The 20624-nt window shown below is 38.1% G+C and overlaps 1 protein-coding gene across 1 annotated transcript in view; it reads left to right on the plus strand.

Annotated features, from left to right (window-relative positions):
- The first annotated feature begins 3044 nt into the window (after positions 1-3044).
- The window catches only part of LOC127430443 (NEDD4 family-interacting protein 1-like), a 30082-nt gene continuing 12502 nt past the window's right edge, over positions 3045-20624 (plus strand). Inside the window, exons 1-5 of the mRNA XM_051680207.1 lie at positions 3045-3223; positions 4183-4270; positions 10019-10149; positions 14566-14653; positions 14927-15051. Of these exons, the coding sequence (XP_051536167.1) occupies positions 3194-3223; positions 4183-4270; positions 10019-10149; positions 14566-14653; positions 14927-15051 (462 nt within the window). The 5' untranslated portion in view covers positions 3045-3193. The remainder of the gene's footprint in view (positions 3224-4182; positions 4271-10018; positions 10150-14565; positions 14654-14926; positions 15052-20624) is intronic.

Below are 20624 nucleotides of genomic sequence, written 5' to 3' on the forward strand. Positions count from 1 at the left end.
TGAGTGCCTAGAAAAGTGCTATATAAAATGTAAGGAATTATTAATTATTATTTATTATTACTTGCTGGGTTTGCTGATTTTATAAATATATGCTTGTGTGCATTGTAGCAGCTTCTCCAAACTGTTGACCAAATGCAAGTGTGACCGGAGCTGGAAGTATCTGTCATGGGACATGGTGTTTCTAAAAATGCCAGTATCTATTCCAGCTTCCCAGTACATGGACATTCTTGGCAATTTAATCACTCCCGTAGCCAGGTTGGAGATCAACTTGTTTTTTTTAATGAGTTTAACAAGTTTTTTTTTTTTTTTTTTTTTTTTTTATGAAATAAATGTAATAACACTAACTTCAGTAAAGTAAAAAAAAAAAAAAAAAAGGTAACCTTTTTGGAAAGGAGACTGCGGAACTCCTGAACCGGAATGAAAAAAATACAGTTTTTGCTCAGAATGAACAGAAATGAAAAATATTTCGTTTTTAGTCCAGATTTATAATGCTTAAAATGACACAGAGACAAGACATGCTGTAGCACGTATGAGAAAACAATGAGTAATGTGTTTACAGATTCACAAAAACAACAAAAAGCTTCCTGTCTGCCAGCTTGATAGTTGCCCAAGACTATTTTTCGGGTTTATCTTCCTATTCTTCCTTCAAGTTAATGAGCAATACCTGCCCTGACCAGCTGAGGAAGATGGTGTGTACGCACAGACCATTTTTGGCCACCAGAGGGCACTATTATTCTTAGCCCTTGTGTGTGTAAACAAAGGTGAAAATCTGATTAATACATACAGGGCTTATTTGTACTTGCCAGGGTTCCCACACTTTTTAAGCAATTATTTTTTCAAAACATTTGCATGACTTTCCAATCATTTGTGATTACTGGAAAAGAGATCTTTTAAAATTTAAAGATATTATAAAGTTGTGCATTTTTGGGAGGAATTTGGGAGGATTGTATGGTATTTAGACCTTAATAGGCTCTATATTACTAAATTACACTGTGGCAGCTGGGGTGTGGTCGAGCGTTTGTCCAGAGAGAAAGCAGTAAAGGGGCATACACCTGAGCCAGATTATGATTAACACCTGTTTCCAATTCTAGTGAGCTTGGGGAGAGCAGCATAAAAACAACCACGCCATCGCCAAGGAGTCAGAGAACAAGATTTCTGTTGTGAAGCTGATTTATTGTGAAGCCGTAAGCCCAGAAAGTTGCCATTTGAAAGCCTTACCTGTGTGTGGAGAAAACTGGTCCCCTGTGTCCTCCTTCCCTCCTGCTATGAAGTCCTTTACATACACCATTCATTTTCATATAAAATGGGCACATTTTATGTTATCTTCACTTCAATAAAAACCTTAATTTCAGTAAATTAAAAAGTGTCAAAACATCCAAAAATGTCATGCATTTGGGGGTCTCTGGTAAAATCTGCTGCATAAAAATAACTAACTTGAAATGACAGCTATGTCCAGTAGATGGCTTCAGTGCTGCTTGTATTAGCTGATCTCTATAAGCCAATGTTGTAACAAACTTAATTTCTAGATATTATCACAAGTCATGCATTGGATATATTTTTTAGACATTATAAAAACAATTATTTGTCAAATTGTAGCAAATATTTATTCTGAAATGCTTGCAAAAATTTCACCACCTGGCACACTGATAGTAAGTCATCATGAGGTTCCTGCTGATATCTTTCAAAAGACCTGATGTCCATTGGGATGGACATTAAACTTTACAAAAATCCTGTGTTCTACAACTCTGAGAGATCTTCAAATTAACTTTGAAAAGTATCTATTGATACTATTAAGAGGATAACAGGTGTAAGTTGATAAGGCTACCATGAACATAAATTAGTTTTTAAAGGTGCTCACTCCTCCTGTCTAGTCGGTGAGCAATTGCTGTCTAATGTGATGCCTGAAGTTCTCTCAGATTAAGTTAGGGGTCATGTCTTCATTAACTATGTTTCCATCCAAGGGTTTTTTTGCAACAAAAAGTGTAGAATATCAAAATGTTTACTGAGATAGCTGATGGAAGCGCAAATTATCACTAAAATTTCACAAGTGTCAAAAAGTGTTTTTCCGTTTAACTCTAGCGCATAAACTCTATGTCAGTACTCAAATGTCGCGAAAAACTGGTTTGGAAACATTTTTTGTCGAGAAAATTGGCATTAACGCAAAAATATAGTGTCACATGACAGAATTTACCCCAATCGTTAGCCTGTGTTAATCATGACCACAAGGTATATATCCTTGAAAGCCAATTTATTGTATGTGAAACATTACTCGCACTGTTATGGATTGGTCTTAACAGCATACCTGCACAGGTCCGATGCTGCAAACACATCTGCGTCATGACACTTTCAGGAGTGCCAACACAAATATCTCGTATCATGCACCTGTCATCGACAAGTGCACGGAGAACATGGCAGCGGCTTATTCCTAGAAACGGCCCTGGTCCTATCAGAAGGGAACTGTTCCCTTTTGATTGCAATTCCTCCTCTTCTGATTGCATTTGTTTGTGAAATTAAAATGACAGTAGCTAAACTGGCTAATTTCAATGAATTGTCTCAATACTCTCCCCATTTTACAAAGACTTTGTGGGGGAAAAAAATAGGAACATCTAGGAGGCGACAGGTACACAGTTAGCGATAAACACATTTCTGTATGGAAACGGCTTAAGGGCAGATTTATTTTGCAATAAACCAAAATTTATGCGACAAAGTGATTTTTTAAGCATGACGTCATCACGCACACCATTTTTATCGATAAAAGGCCATTTGAATGGAAACCAGCAGAAGACGGCAAATTTCGCAAAAAAATTTTTTTAGGCATTTTCACTTTGTCGATAACAAAACAGCACGAAAATTGGATGGAAACTAGGTTATTGTGATCTGTTGACCAGGGACTAATCAGTGACCAGGCATTATTCATTTTATAAAGCATGTGTTTTACTGGTTTACACCAAAAAACATGTGATGTCCATTCCAATGGACGCGGGGCCTGAAGGGGTTGAAATTATAACTGGATTAAAATGTAATCTTGGCTGATGTTTCGTCCTGTGAGGGCGCCAAAGATCACAACTGACTGACATCACAGGGAGCTCAGAGACAGATCTGATCTGATGAGGGCTGTGGCTTTGGTTATATAATTTCATTCAGATTGTTTGCTGCGTGAATTGTGTCTTGAATATTTTCAAGCTCTCTGAGGATGCCTGAGCCGAGTGGGAGATATCAGCAGGTGAGTGAACTCCACCGTGTCTCGTTTCGCCGATGTTTACAGCAGCGCCGGCTGCAGTTCATCAAAGGAAACACCGAGGCTGTCGGATGAAGGCCGCATTGTTTTGAAATGAATAACGTGGGCATTTAAACGATCTCGCACGTTAACCATGAATTACACTCATTTGTGGTCATTTAAGTCTTAAACCAGAGAATGATTCGAACATAAAATAGTATACTTTACAGCTGGCGTTTTTGTTAAGGCAAAAGACAAAGTTTTGTGCACATTGTTTTGATACATATTCATGCGTTGTAAACTGCATTACTCAACACTCACGTCAAAACAACGTTAATAAAAATGAATACAAATCTTCTGCCGTAGGAAATATCCTGGTAATTGAATATCGGACCAATGGAACATAATACAACACACACATGATACCAATTGTCCAGTTTTAAAAGTGATGCATCTCCCTCGACCACATATGATGTCCTGTCAGACAAAGTACTGTGGTTCAGCGATGGTATCAGAAGGTAATGCCATGGTATTTTAATATAAACAGTGGCACTGAATGATTATATTAATCTACCATGGTATGTAGCCTTATAAAATAGTATACAATTTACTGAAACAGATGTGAGTATTAGTGTGTGGGCATGTGATGAGTGTATGGAAAGTCGTGTGATATTTTTAAAGGTAATGTTGCTTCTGTCACGGTCTCACACTCAAGTGTCAAGCTTTGTTTCCAGAGTATTGCTCTTTCAGATTTTTATTTTTTATTCTGTGCTGAAACTGACTTCAAACTCAGAAGTTAACATTTAAACTTAACATGATAATGCCATCTGCATTCTATCAAGAACAATCGTGTCATGTTCCCACCTGACATTATTCCAGGGTTATGTTTACAGTTGAATCATGTCAACATTGGAAGGCACAGATCAGGATTTTGTATAGCTAATGAACTCTTTTTGTGTCCTCAGCTGCCCAATGAGGAGGAGCCGGAGGAGGGACCTCAGGTGACCAGTGATGCCCCTCCCTCTTACAGCAGTATTGCGGCTGACAGTGCAGGTATGCATATTTTCTTCAAAATGCATTTTAGGTCACGGCATTTAACAGTTTGTAGCCTGTTTTATAAAGCAGTTTGTTACTCTATGTTTATATTAAATATATGATTACCTCCAATCTGTTGTTGGTCTTAATGTTTTTTTAAAGGTATGGTTTGCATGTACCTGAGTTTCAGAAAATTGATAAAGAATGTCCTTTAACCTCCTGAGACCCGAGCGTGACTGCTGTGGGCATTTTCTAGTTTTCTTTTTGATTTGTAACTAAGCACCTAATTATGGTTTTTCAAATATTACCATTCATGTAGTGTGTTATATAGCTGTTTGTGAATGTAAAAAAGTCTGCAAAGTTTCAAAAATCAGAGTGCATGACAAATGGAGTTATTGACACCCAAAAGAAAGAACCGATTCTGAACACCTGAAAGGAGTCGTTAATAATTCCAGACTTCCTTCCTGTACTAACCTATGTAATTTGGTAACAAAAAAACCTGCCTCTGGTCTTCATTGGCTGCTCGCGAACAGCTTTGACCCGCCCTCAAACACTACTGTACACTAAGCGGTAGACCAATCACAACAGACAGGGACATCTGACCAATCAGAGCAGAGTAGGCTGAATCCTTTGAACGGATCATTGATGGAGTCGTTTTTGACACTGGGAAAAAAAGGTAATGCTGCAATTTAAATTATGAGCAAATTAAAGTGTTTTTTGACCTTGGATGCATGTAAATCTATTGTATGAGACCTTAGGCACGTTTAAAAACCTTAATAGGTGCTCTTTAATAGAAACTTTAACACATCATTTTTTATTAAAGGGGACATACACTTTATATATATATATATATACACATACACACACACACACACTGGTGGCCAACAGTTTGGAATAATGTACAGATTTAGCTGTTTCGGAAGGAAATTGGTACTTCAATTCACCAAAGTGGCATTCAAATGATCACAAAGTATTGTCAGGACATTACTGATGTAAAAAAACAGCACCATCACTATTTGAAAAAAGTCATTTTGATCAAATCTAGACAGGCCCCATTTCCAGCAGCCATCACTCCAACACCTTATCCTTGAGTAATCATGCTAAATTGATCATTTGGTACTAGAATATCACTTGCCATTATATCAAACACTGCTGAAAGCTATTTGATTCGTTAAATGAAGCTTAACATTGTGTTTGTGTTTGTTTTTGACTTGCCACAGTATGCAATAGACTGGCATGTCTTAAGGTCAATATTAGGTCAAAAATGGCAAAAAAGAAACAGTTTTCTCTAGAAACTCATCAGTCAATCATTGTTTTGAGGAATGAAGGCTATACAATGCTTGAAATTGCCAAAAAACTGAAGATTTCACACAAAGGTGTACACTACAGTCTTCAAAGACAAAGGACAACTGGCTCTAACAAGGACAGAAAGAGATGTGGAAGGCCAGATGTAAAACTAAACAAGAGGATAAGTACATCAGAGTCTCTAGTTTGAGAAATAGACACCTCACATGTCCTCAGCTGACAGCTTCATTGAATTCTACCCACTCAACACCAGTTTCATGTACAACAGTAAAGAGAAGACTCAGGGGTGCAGGCCTTATGGGAAGAATTGCAAAGAAAAAGCCACTTTTGAAACAGAAAATCAAAAAGAAAAGGTTAGAGTGGGCAAAGAAACACAGACATTGGACAACAGATAATTGGAAAAGAGTGTTCTGGATCTTAACCCCACTGAGCTTTTGTGGGATCAGCTAGACTGTAAGGTGTGTGAGAAGTGCCCGAAAAGACAGCCACATCTATGGCACGTGCTACAGGAAGCGTGGGGTGAAATGTCACCTGAGTATCTGGACAAACTGACAGCTAGAATGCCAAGGATCTGCAAAGCTGTCATTGCTGCACGTGGAGGATTTTTTGATGAGAACTCTTTGAAGTAGTTTAAGAAGTTCTGAAATTTTTTTTAAAATTGTAATAGTAATTTTCCATGTTATTAATGTCCTGACTATACATTGTGATCAGCTGAATGCCACTTTGGTGAATAAAAGTATCAATTTCCTTCTAAACTTTTGGCCGCCAGTGTGTACACTACCGGTCAAAAGTTTAGAAACACTTATTCTTTATTATCATTTTTTTTTCTTCACATTTTTAGAATAATAGTAAAGTCATCAAAACTATGGAATAACATAAATGGAACTATGGGAATTATGTTGTGACTAAAAATAAACAAAAACTGTTATATTTTAGCATCTTCTAAGTACTCACCCTTTGCCTAGAATTTGCAGACATGTACTCTTGACATTTTCACAACCAACTTCTTGAGGTATCACCCTGGGATGCTTTTTAAACAGAATTGAAGGTGTTCCCATCTATGTTGGGCACTTATTGGCTGCTTTTCTTTATTATTTGGTCCAAGTCATCAATTTCAAAAACTTTTTTTTATTTTTTATTAAATTTTAGCTTTATAATGAAATAAATTAATTTGTTGGTACAATTATATTTTTGTCTACAAAACTAATTTTAAACATTTAAGCATACGCCTTCAGATCAAAAGATTTTTAAGATCATGAGAAACATTTCTGTCAAGTGTTTCAAAACTTTTGACGGGTAGTGTGTGTGTGTGTGTATATATATATATATATATATATATATATACTATACTGTATATATTGCATTATCTTCCCTGATGTTCACTTATAATGTTAGTAAAGTTTTTTTTGCACAGAAAAAGCCATAATTTAGTAATATTAAAAAATGTTTCTACCCTGTCTTTGGCACTCTGTCTGAAACGCTTGGTTTTAATCTCTCTGGCCATTTAAAACTTCAATGTAATCGCCCACTGTTCTGATTGGCTAACATCGTGCAGCCCTTCCAATACAGCCATATTTGAATTGCAATCTGAAGAAAATGAACAAACTCCACAACACCTCAACATTAATAAAACTAAATTTCAGGATTAACATATAACGCACATCTAACACTTTTCATCTGAATATATTAAACTGTTCACTCAAGTCGCACCATAATCTATCAAACAGTCATGACATATGAAATATTCATGAATTAAATACGTTACTTGCGTGTTTGCGGTCCAATAGTATTTTAACTGCCCCATCTTTCAATAACAGTTCCTTTGCAAAGCTTGAATCATATTGCGACTGGTTCATAAGCAATCCACGCTGAAATGTTGGGTGATGTTTGGTGCTTCAACAGGCCAAAGCAGAGAAGCTGGTCTTCACAGAAGTGACATCTCACACATCTTCTATGTTTGTTTACACACAAAATGGTGTGTTTCTCCTAGTCATTGGCAGCAGCAAAATGAAATGCATTTTTATAAGTTGCGCTTGTACCACTCTTAAAACGTGCCACACATCGCCGGAAGGGCATCCAAATGATAAAAGACGTCCATATAGTGCATGTTTACAAAAGACGGTCCAGGACGCCTTCAAAACAGCACAACAGCAAGACACAGTGCAGTTTAAAGAAACAGAATGGAGGTCTCCTATTTAGAGTTGTAACTTGATATTACGTCTTTTAAAAGTGGCGCGAGATGCACGATAATGGTCAAAGCCCTTCATCTAGTGCATGTTTATGTAGAAAAACATTTAAATCCAGATAGGCACATGAAGGTGTCCTGTGTAAGTACCCTTTGCTGTAGATGAATCTTCCATGACCGGCCTTCTCTCCTCTTCACCTGTGTGGCTGACTGAGCACCAGTGTGCAGGGCCAAGGGTGCAATGATGAAAAATAGGCGTTGATGTCTTGCTAAAGAGGCAACCATATGCAGATGTATTTGGTCCTTGTGATGTCACAAGTGCTACAAATTCCAAACAAGCTGTTTCTAGAGCCTGGTTTAAATTATTTTTTTCTATTAAGGAGGAAGTTTTTAGTTCTGAAACTTACAGTATATTTTTATAGTACATGACCTCTTATATGTCAAAAGATCGAGGACATTTTGATTCCTCATATCATCACCCCTTAAAGATTTTTTTATTATTTAATTTTTATAATATACCACAAATTACAATAAAACCATGTGTATTTTCTGCACAATGTCATATGAATTGTGGTTCAGGAAGGTTTTGATTCAGACAAAGTATTTGAAATATTTAATTTAACTGCCTAGTTAGTAATAGTATTAGTAAGTGATTCTGTCATACAAATAACAAGTTAACTTGTAAACTTTTTAAATTTGTGGCGATACTTCTGAAACTGTGCGTTTCCTTGTCCAAAGACTTTCATTGTAAGTGCCGTGGCGAGGTGAGCAACAGACAAACACAGTGGGTGTGGCGTCAGGCTTTGGAGAGGTGTTTATTTGAAAATGTAAGCAGAAAATGTTCAAAATGGGGAACTGAAGTGTTCATGGGGGCTAGTATCCAAATAAAAGGGGAATCTGGCAGCCTCGCGGTGAAATGGGGCTCCGTGCAGCTTGGGGAGTGTCCAGAGGAATGGTCCAGGATGTGGGCGGGGTCCGACGGTTACACGCATTCTCCTCTTGGGTCCAGGGCGTGAGGGGTGGCAGCTTCCTTAGCGGCTCATGCTTCCCTAGGATCACGGCACGTAAGGGGAAGGACGGCCTTGCATCTAAGGATGTCGGCCGAGATGCCAGTTCCAATCCCCTGGCGTTGCATCACATTTGCGCCTGGGGTCTGGGGTGCGGGTCCAGCGGCGCATCTAACTTGGCTGAAATCCTCCCCGCTCTGCTCCTGGACCTGCGAAGACACCAGTGTGTGCACACGAGGAGATAGAAGCTGGCTTCCCGAGGAGAGGCGCTCTACGTTTTAATGGCACCAGTGATGAGGCAATATTCACATCAGGTGCACCTCATCCTCCGCTGACCAAATAAGGTTTATTAAAGAGAGAGTTCACCCAAAAATGAAACTTCTCTCATGATTTACTCACCCTCATGCCATCCCAGATGTGTATGACTTTCTTTCTTCGGCAGAACACAAATTAAGATATTTAGAAGAATATCTCCTCACAATGTAAGTGAATGGGTGCCAACATTTTGAAGCTCCAAAATCAACATAAAGGGAGCATAAAAGTAATCCATATGACTCCAGTGGTTAAATCCATGTGTTCAGACACAATATGATAGGTGTGGGTGAGAAACAGATCAGTCATTTTTTGTCAAATTCTCCTCCCTGCACAGAAGGGGGCGATATGCATGAAGGATGTGAATCACCAAAAACAGAAGGAGAATGAGAAAGCAGAAATTGACTGAGCAGGGAGGAGATTTTATAATAAAAAATGACTTAAATATTGATCCGATTCTCACCCACACCTATCATATCACTTCAGAATATATGGATTTAAACTTTTATGTTGCCCTTATGTGGATTTTGGAGCTTCAGAAATTTGGCACCCATTCACTTGCAATGTATGGACCTACAGAGCTGAGAAATTCTTCTAAAAATATCTTTGTGCTCTGCAGAAGAAAGTGAGTCATACACATCTTGGATGGCATGAGGGTGAGTAAATGATGAGAGAATTTTCATTTATGGGTGATCTAACCCTTTAAATTGCACCTCTCCTCTCTCCTGCCTCTGAGGCGGGGCGACAATAACGAGAAGGAGGGGCGGGTCGGATCATTCTGCCACAGTGCATGACTGTAAACACTTTCTTTTTTTTCATATTTATGAACGAGTCTACATTATTTCAGTTAGTCACAGTTGGTGTTCATAGTGTCCATGTTTTAATACATTGCTTATTCTGGAATGGCATATATAAGTGAATACTTTGTAAGGAGATTTTTTTTTTTCATCCTTCCAGCATATTTTGATTACAAAGACGATGCAGCATTTCCCAAGCCACCATCCTACAACGTAGCCACCTCACTGCCATCATACGACGAGGCGGAGAGAACCAAAGCAGAAGCTACTGTCCCACTGGTGTCAGGCCAAGTAAGTACCACAAATCTCCTACCTCCAAAGTTCAGACAAGTGTATCTGAACAGCCAAAAAAAAAAAAAAAACCTGATCCAAACTAAATCCATATTTGGTTTGAAATAAGAATAAAGGGATTGTTCACCCTAAAATTATAATGCTGTCATTCTGTTTTTCATTTACTCACCCTCATGTTGTCCGAGTGACTCTCTGTCTTCCATGGAACACAAAAGAAGATAGGCAGTATGTTAGTCTCATTCACCATTCACTTTTATTGCATTGTTATTCCTTACAATGTAAGTGAATGGTGACTGAGGCTGTCATTGTACCTAACATCATCTTTTGTTTTCCGCAAAAGAAAGAAAGCTGGGTTTGGAACAACTTTACACCCGTTGCACACAGCACGCCGAAGCAGTGCGTGAACCATGTCAAAGCAGTATTGTGCATCAGACAACTTTGGCAGCATATAATGCTTGTGCTTTCACACCAGCAGCATTTCTGCTGCAGAAACTGCTGCCCTCAAGACAGGAGTGAGCCTTTGATAAGTTTTACAAACTTGATCGTCATGAAATCTTATTTATATGATGCTGATGTAACCTAATGAGCTCTTGTAGAAATATTTCATTTAGTGGCAGCCAACACAATAAGCTCTGCTCATTTCAAACATCATTCAGTGGAATAGGGAGGGGGAGGACAATGTGCCTGAATGTTGTTGTGCTACAGAGAACAATTTGATCTCACGGTTTGGCATGATCACACTTAATAATATAGTCAGAAATAAGTAATTCTGCACAACCATTGAATAGACATTTTTCTGTTCAAACACCATCCAAAACTTTTTAATGTTGTACTTTCCTCTCAAAAAGGAATTGTTAACTTACCATCTGCACCAACAGCCGAGGTAACCGCATCCCATGTTTTTTCCTTTTGGGGTTTTTGTTTTTTTTGTTTTTTTGTTTTTGTCTTCTAATTTTATCCCCTTTTCACCCAATTTGGAATGCCCAATTCCCACTACTTAGTAGGTCCTCGTGGTTGCACGGTTACTCACATCAATCCGGGTGGTGGAGGACAAGTCTCAGTTGCCTCCGCGTCTGAGACAGTCAATCCGCGCATCTTATTACGTGGCTCGTTGTGCATAACACCGCGGAGACTCCCAGCATGTGGAGGCTCATGCTACTCTCCGTGATCCACGCGCAATTTACCACGTGCCCCATTGAGAGCAAGAACCCCTAATTGCAACCACAAGGAGGTTACCCCATGTGACTCAACCCTCCCTAGCAACCGGGCCAATTTGGTTGCTTAGGAGACCTGGCTGGAGTCACTGGATTCGAACTTGCGACTCCAGGGGTGGTAGTCAGCATCAATACCCCCTTGCTTTTTCCGTTTGTTAATTAATCCTTATAAAAAGTAAGTTATGGGTCATAGAGCACTTTGTTTCTCCACAATTAATCTTGTGACATCCATCATCAATACAAGACTGAGGTAAGTCTGAATTTACTGACCATATGGGCTTTCGCGTGCATTTGTTTACCACTGCTGTTAGCACTCGGCTGTGTTTGTGGGTATTACTGTTAAGCCTGTAGACCTGTTCTCTATTTAATAGAATATAAATGCAGTTTTATTTAGTTTGTTAAAGCCTATGACTTTTAGTATACTGTAGTCTGCTTAAGCTATGTAATTAAAATAATTTCACTTTGTTTTTGTCATTTTATTTTTTTTCCCTATGTGCTCTAATTCATACAAAAACACACTAGACTACAAATATATGCTTATTCTGTGCAATTTCAAATTTTTCATTTCAACTCATGTATGGTGTCCATCAACAGTGCACTGTCTCTTTAAAGGGGTCATGACATGAGGAATCAAGTTTTCCTTGATCCTTTTACATAAAAGAGGACATTGTACTATAAAAAATGTTTTAGAATTCAAAACTTCCTCCTCACTGCAAAAAGAACATTTGTTGAAAGCTAGCTGTCAAAATGACTCGTTCTCCTCTTCCTCACATTGTGATGTCACATTGTGGAACACATTTGCATCTGACGGCCTCCACAACAATGCATCAAAACCTACTTTATCACTTCTGTTGCCCCGCCCAGTAGTGGTGAACAGTGAGATGGCAATGAGCGAGCAGGTCAGTCAAGAGCAGAGAGCCAATCAGAACAGTGAGCGTTCACTGTCAAGTCTTAAAGGAGAAGCAGCACCAAAACCAAGTGTTTCTGACAGAGGACCAGAATGAGGGTGAAAATAATCATGTTTTTTGTGCAAATAACTTCACTAACATTATAAGTGAACCTGAAGGAACATATTAAAAGAACTAAAAAAGACATGTCATGACCCCTTTAATTTAGCATGAGCAGCTCAGCCAAAATATATTCAGTGGCGAAACGATCACAGCAGTGCTGCTTCTACAACGCTTCTGCTTCACGTTGCTTCTGCTTTCGATTTGAAAATTAATCTGTTAACATGGGCACCAAAAAAAGTATGCGCTGCTTCTGCTCTGCTTCTGTGTGCAACAGGCGTTATCCTTTTTAAGTAATTACAGTCACAGCCAATGTACCGGATACTGACTACACTGTCAGGACAAATGGATCAGATTTCATCAATTTTTAAATTACAGTGCGAACAGACAGTCCTAAAGGCCAAAGTATACTTCCAGTGTGCGCGTTGCGGAATAGTCCGCGCACAGTATGTGTGACGCAAATTGTGTCATCATCAAAGCCGCGTGGCTTGACCGCGTGCCACCTAGATTTTCTTGACTCGCATTTTCTAGAGCGCGTTGTCTGTGCATGCGCCGGCCTTTGAGTGTACTAAAAGAGTGTTGCAAAGCAGTTGTATTGGGCATGCATCGAATGCGTTCCTATTTGTTCGCGGTCTGAAAAGTAGACTCACAAAGGCAACGCGGTTGACCAGGTGCGAGGCGATCCGGAACATGCTAAAACGAAGTATGCCTTGGCCTTAAAGATTGGAATTTGTTAGACAAATTGTATTTATGTGCAGTGTGAACAAAGCCTAATGTAACCAGCCCTGGGACAGCACAATTTTAGAATAGTCTACAACCTCATCAGTAAACCAGTTAACAGGAAATGCTGTTTTAACATGATGTAGTTTCCCCTGTTCTCTGCTGTGTTTCTCTGCCACACACTGTTTGCGTACAGCACAGGGAACGTCTGGACACGTTTGATGATGTAACGCGCTGTGCGCTGAAGGTACAGTAACAGAGTATGTGAGACTGTATAGTGTGATGGTGAAGGTGGCATCCATCTAGGAAGACCCCAGGGCCCCTTCTTTCTGGCCTGAACCTCAGAAAGGGAGAGCTGTACATTTATTTCCTTGTTCAAGCTGCAGTATATCTAACTTGTGCATTAGGGCTGGGCAATATAACAACAAAAAACAAAAAAAATCTCAATATTTTTCAGCATTTTATTGATATTGGATAACTCAATATTTCTGTTTTTGCTCTGAAATAACTTAAAGGGTGATTGTTTTCATTCAGAGGACCCATCATTTCAACCTAACAGCTGTCATTGCAAAGCAGATTCAAAATGTTTAATGCATGAACTAAGAGATGTTTTCCACATTGTTTTCACTAAATGAACACAGGGAAGAATGATACATAATTGTTTTCATTTATGTGCACCAATATAACAGCAATATGTAAACAGCAATATGTGTAACAGCAATATGTAAAAAAAGAAAATGTAATGTATGATTATTTTTTGAGTGACGACTCAAATGAATTGTTGAATCAGAGTTTTAAGTTTCAGTTTGAACTGATTCACAATAATTAATCAAACTTGCCAACTCAGATTGCCATTTTTGCTACTGAAGTTTAAAGTTTGTAATTTTTACAACATTTGTATTTTAAAAATCAAATAATTACACATATCAGTTTTAATTCTGAGACCCTATTAAAATGTGTCTTAATGCTCTCATTAGGGATGTGCGAGACTAGTGGACTAAATGGTTCTGATGCTGCTAGTCGACACTGGAATTACTAGTCAGTTAGTATTTTTCCCCATTAAACTGTTCAACATTTTTACACATTTCCGTTTGGCTTTATATTTTTACGAGGGCTGTCAATCGATTACAATTTTTAATCGAATTAATTACATGGTGTCCCAATTAATTAATCTCAGTTAATCGCATATACAAATATTTGCTGAGAAAGCCCCTCAAATTACAATAATTCAATATGTAATGATGAAATAATTATACAGTTATCTTTTAAATATTTAAATTTTTACATATATACAAAATATTCAGATAGTATTCAGTTAAGCTTTGATATTTGTGTTTATATAATAAACACCCCAGTTTGAAAACCCCTTTTCTAGAGTGTTGTGTTTTAGCTTTGTTTTCCAAGAAGCTAGGAGTGTATCCCTCTGTCATGTTCTCATAGCTGATCTTCATCTGTCTCTGTGTATGTTCCTGTAGGATGATGACTTTGTGGCCAGAGATGACTTTGAGGATGCTGACCAGCTGCGGATAGGCAACGATGGCATTTTCATGTTGACGTTTTTCAGTAAGTGTTTTCAGGGAAAATGGAGAATTCAGTAACAGTTTTTGCACTCACCACTCCTAGTTCGTTTATCTCCTTTCCATCAGTTCCATGTCAATTCCATCAAATCTATGTCTTCTGAGGTGATATGATGGGTGTGGGTGAGAAACCGATCAATATTTAAGTATTTTTTACTTCCATAAGTTCCTCATAGGAGATGTGAACTGAACTGATGTATGAAGACTATGTCCCAGTGGATTATAAAGTTATTACAGTGTAAAACGTATTTTTCCTCAGTGGCATTCCTCTTCAACTGGATTGGCTTCTTTCTGTCATTCTGCCTTACAACCTCCGCAGCTGGCCGTTATGGTGCCATCTCTGGGTTTGGTCTGTCACTCATCAAATGGATCCTCATTGTACGGGTATGTCACCACCTACAGAACTGCAGCTTATGATTTACACATTTTTAAGCTAAGTGTACATTACAAGACTGAAGCCAGTCGCCCCGTTAACATTTAAAGTTTATTGTTTATGCTGTGTTTTTTACGTTGTGGTGTGTAATTACACAACTAATCGCAAACAAGGTGGGTCAAGTGCAATGTCATTCTCCCTGACTGGTAATGATTACTGAATTGTTCTTACTAATGGCGTAGCCAGAAAATGTCATTTGGGTGGGGCAAAATAAAAATGGGTATATATAAATATATACCCATTTATACATACACAGTACTGTGCAAAAGTTTTAGGCACTTGTGAAAAATGTTGCATAGTGAGGATGTCTTCAAAAATAATGCCATAAATAGTTTTCTTAATTAATGTCATACAAAGTCCAGTAAGCATAAAAAAGCTAAATCAATATTCGGTGTGAACACCTTTACCTTTAAAACAGCACCAGTTCTCCTAGGTACACCTGGACACAGTTTTTCTTGGTTGTTGGCAGATAGGATGTTCCAAGTTTCTTGTAGAATTTGCCACAGTTCTTCTATCTATTTAGGCTGTCTCAATTGCTTCTGTCTCTTTATGTAATCTCAGACTGACACTATGTTCAGTGGGGGGCTTTGTGGGGGCTATGACATCTGTTGCAGGGCTCCCTGTTCTTCTATTCTAATTTCTTCTATTTGCAAAAGTAATGTTTGGGAGTCTAACATTTATATTTCCTATTGACACACTAAAGCTGAAGATAAATAACTAGCTTTTGTGAAACATCTTATGTGCCTAAGAATTTTGCACAGTAGTGTGTGTGTGTGTGTGTATGTGTATATATATGTGTGTGTGTGTAATTGTGCTCAAAAGTTTGCATACCCTGGCAGAAATTGTGAAATTTTGGCATTGATTTTGAAAATAGGACTGATCATGCAAAAAAACTGTCTTTTATTGAAGGATAATGATTATATGAAGCCATTTATTATCACATAGATGTTTGGCTCCTTTTTAACCACTCCACAGATTTAAAATTAGCAAACTATAGATTTGCCAAGTCGTTAAGGGCATCTACTTTGTGCATGACACGAGTAATTTTTCCAACAATTGTTTACAGACAGATTGTTTCACTTTTAATTGACTACAGCACAATTCCAGTGGGTCAGAAGTTTACATACACTAAGTTAACGGTGCCTTGAAGCAGCTTGGAAAATTCCAAAAGATTATGTCAAGCCTTTAGACAATTAGCCAATTAGCTTCTGATAGGAATTGGAGGTGTACCTGTGGTTGTATTTTAAGGCCTACCTTCAAACTCAGTGCCTCTTTGTTTGACATCATGAGAAAATCAAAAGAAAAGACCTCAGGGAAAAAAATTGTGGACCTCCGCAGGTCTGGTTCATCCTTGGGAGCATTTCCAAATGCCTGAAGGTACCACGTTCATCTGTACAAACAATAGTACGCAAGTATAAACACTATGGGACCACGCAGCCATCATACCGCTCGGGAAGGAGATGTTAATATGCTGGAGGAAACAGGTAACCAAGTATCTATATCCACAGTAAAACGAGTCCTATATCGACATAACCTTAAAGACAGCTCAGCAAGGAAGAAGCCACTGCTCCAAAACCACCATAAAAAAAGACAGACTACAGTTTGCAAGTGCACATGGGGACAAAGATCTTACTTTTTGGAGAAATGTCCTCTGGTCTAATGAAACAAAAATGTTACTGTTTGGCCATAATGACCATTGTTATGTTTGGAGGAAAAAGGGTGAGGCTTGCAAGTCGAAGAACATCATCCCAACCGTGAAGCATGGAGGTGGCAGCATCATGTTGTGGGGGTGCTTTGCTGCAGGAGGGACTGGTGCACTTCACAAAATAGATGGCATCATGAGGAAGAAAAATTCTGTGGATATATTGAAGCAGCATCACAAGATATCAGCCAGGAAGTTAAAGCTTGCTTGCAAATGGGTCTTCCAAATAGACAATGACCCCAAGCATACCTCCAAAGTTGTGGCAAAATGGCTTTAGGACAACAAAGTCAAGGTATTGGAGTGTCCATCACAAAGCCCTGACCTCAATCCGATTATTCCGAAAATTTGTGGGCAGAACGGAAAAAGCATGTTCAAGCAAGGAGGCCTACAAGCCTGACTCAGTTACACCAGTTCTCTCTGGAGGAATGGGCCAAAATTCCAGCAACTTATTGTGAGAAGCTTGTGGAAGGCTACCCAAAACGTTTGACACTAGGTAAACAATTTAAAGGCAATGCTACCAAATACTAACAAAGTGTATGTAAACTTCTGACCCACTGGGAATGTGATGAAAGAAATAAAAGCTGAAATAAATCATTCTCTCTACTATTATTCTGACATTTCACATTCTTAAAATAGTGATCCTAACTGACCTAAGACAGGGAAAGTTTTCTACAATTAAATGTCAGGAATTGTGGAAAAACTGAGTTTAATTGTATTTGGCTAAGGTGTATGTATATAATGCAAAAGTATTCAGACCCCTGACCAATTATCTCATATTACTGAATTACAAATGGTGCAATTAAATTTCATTCTGTTTGATATTTTATTTTAAAACACTGGATCTCAAAATCAATTATTGTTAGGTGACATTGGTTTTATGTTGGGAAATAAAAAAAAAAAAAAAAGAAATATCTTACTTGCATAAGTATTCAACCCCTGTGCTGTGGAAGCTGCCAGGTTACACCGATGAAAGAAATTGCCTTAATGAGGACACAGTTACTTTGGCATCCACCTGTGAATCATTGAAGTTGCATCACATTTTCTGGATAAACAGCCCATTGTTGAAGGATCATTGGTCAGGCTGTAAATCTGAAGGAAAATGAAGACCAAAGAGCATTCCACAAAAGTTAGAGATAAAAGTAATAAAAATGCATAGATTAGGGAAAGGGTGCAAAATAATATTTAAATGTTTGGATATCCCAGTGAGCACAGTTGAATCAATAATCAGGAGGTGGAAGCTGCACCACACCACCAAGGCACTGCCAAGGAAAGGCCGTCCCTCAAAACTCAGCGCTCTAACATAAAGGAGACTTGTGAGAGAAGCCACAGAGAGGCCAACAATCACTTTGAAGGATCTACAGAGTTCAGTGGCTGGGAGTGGTGTAATGGTGCACCAGTCAAACATATAAAGGGCACTACATAACGCTGGCCTGTATGGGAGGGTGGCAAGAAAGATGCCGTTACTCAAAGTACTATCTGAAAGCATGTCTGGAGTTTACCAGAAAGCATGTGAGTGACCCAGCTGCAATGTGGGAGAAGGTTTTGTGGTCAGATGAGACCAAGATAGAGCTTTTTGGCCAAAACTCAAAGCGCTATGTGTGGCGCAAACCTAACACTTCCTATACCTCAAGACACACCATCCCTACAGTGAAGCATGGTGGTGGCAGCATCATGCTGTGGGGATGCTTCTCATCAGCAAGGACTGGGCATCTTGTTAGAACTGAAGGAAGAATGGAGCAAAATATAGGGAAATACTGCAAGAGAACCTGCTTCAGTCCACTAAAAAACTGTAGCTTTGGAGAAAATTCACCTTTCAGCATGACAATGATCCCAAGCACAAGGCCAAAGCAACATTGAAGTGGCTCAGGAACAAAAAGATAAATGTCCTACAGTTGCCTAGTCAAAGTTCTGATCTCAATCCTATTGAGAATCTGTGGCACTATTTGAAAATTGCAGTCCACAAGCGTCACCCAACCAACCTGGAGCAAATCTGCTGAGAAGAATGGGCCAAAATCACTTCGTCACTGTGTGCAAACTGGTACATATGTATCCCAAAAGACTTAAAGCAGTTTTTGCAGCAAAAGGTGGCTCGACCAAATATTAATGTGTGGGGGTTGAATACATATGCAAGCTAGATATTTCAGTTTTTTTATTTTTCATAAAAATATTTCCCAACAAAAACAAAATGTCAACTTACATTAATTGATTGAGTTTCAGTGTTTTAAAATAAAATATCAATCGGAATGAAATTTCAGTGTACCATTTGTAATTCGGTAATATGAGAGAACTGATCAGGGGTCTGAATACTTTTGCAAGGCACTGTATATTAATGTACATACTGTATATATACGTATATTAGGGATGTGCAAGTTGACTAGTCGACTAAACGGTACTGATGCTGGAAATCGACACTGGAATTACTAGTCAGTTAAAAATTTTCCCCATTAAACTTACAAAATGTTTTAACATTTATGTTTGGCTTTATATATTTACAAAAGCTGCACTTAAATTACTGTCATGTTAATGTTACATTTTATATAAAATTAATAATAAAATTATTTAAAAAGAGGATATCTGGAGCAGATGTATACAGAGTTTTATTTCACCTCAGGCTGCACATGCTGCTTGCCTCTCTCTCGCGGCGTGCATGAAATTTCCTTTCGCAAGTAGAAATTTGCCGATATTCAATAATATGGTATACCGTGATAATTGACATGCACAATATTGTTATCGTGAGCACTTAAAAATACCGTGAAGATTTCTAGGTAACCTATTAACCAAATTTTTTTAATTTTCTCTGAATGCACTGTAGCATTTCCATCAATAAATCAACATTCCCAACACTCTTAACACTTACAGTAATTGGAAGACATACCAAATTACTAGGAATCTCTAGAATTCATGTTTTTTTTTTTTTTCAATTAAACTTTTCTCTCAATGTTACCACTGTTGTTACTTGTTCAGTTGCAATAAAAACAAACCGTAATAAATTAGATAAATGCAAAATAGAATCACTGGACTCCGGTCTCTTTGAAACTTATATGGTTTAATCTTTGCAAAGTTACTTTCTTTGTGAACATTTCATTTAAAAAGTACAAAACAAGTAACTAAATCTTGTAATTAAGAACAACAATAAAGTTCATTTATCTTTCAACCCAATTTGTAATTCTATACAATACTGTGATAATACCGTATGCCGTGATAAATGCTTCAGCAGTTATCGTGATATGAAAATTTGATACCGTCACATCCCTACTCACAAGAAGAGCAGGTTTCACTTTGGTGGTGGTGCGAAATGTTAGCTTGCAAGTTGCTATGGATGTTTTTACATTTGAGTCATTAAATCTGTGCTTCCCACCAAACGGGCTTTTTCAAGTGCAGGATTTCCTCATGTGCGTCAGGTCCCGTCTTTCACCAGACCATGTTGACATGTTTAGGGCTGCAACTAACGATTATTTTGATAATCGATTAATCTTAGTGTAATCGATTACTCAGTTAAAAAACTAAGTTTTGTTTCCTTTATTATAATATGATAAAAAAAAAAAATTATAAAGGGAGGATGGATTTGGTTCAATTAACAGTACTGAATTCACAATTCTATACTCTGACACAACTTTGAACAAAGTCTGAATCACAAAAAGTTAAGTTTGAATGTATTGTTGTTGTTATTACTTTCAGGACATATGCGAAACAGTTCCTTTTCTTCACTTGTAAAACTTAACAAAAAGTGCTGCTCATTAAAGAGTGAAACGATCCATCAGGGATAAAGTGGGACAAAAAATTTGCCCAGCAGAGGGCAATGATGACACCAGAATAGAAATA

The sequence above is a fragment of the Myxocyprinus asiaticus genome, chromosome 40 (assembly GCF_019703515.2).
Source record: "Myxocyprinus asiaticus isolate MX2 ecotype Aquarium Trade chromosome 40, UBuf_Myxa_2, whole genome shotgun sequence".
Lineage (NCBI taxonomy): Eukaryota > Metazoa > Chordata > Actinopteri > Cypriniformes > Catostomidae > Myxocyprinus > Myxocyprinus asiaticus.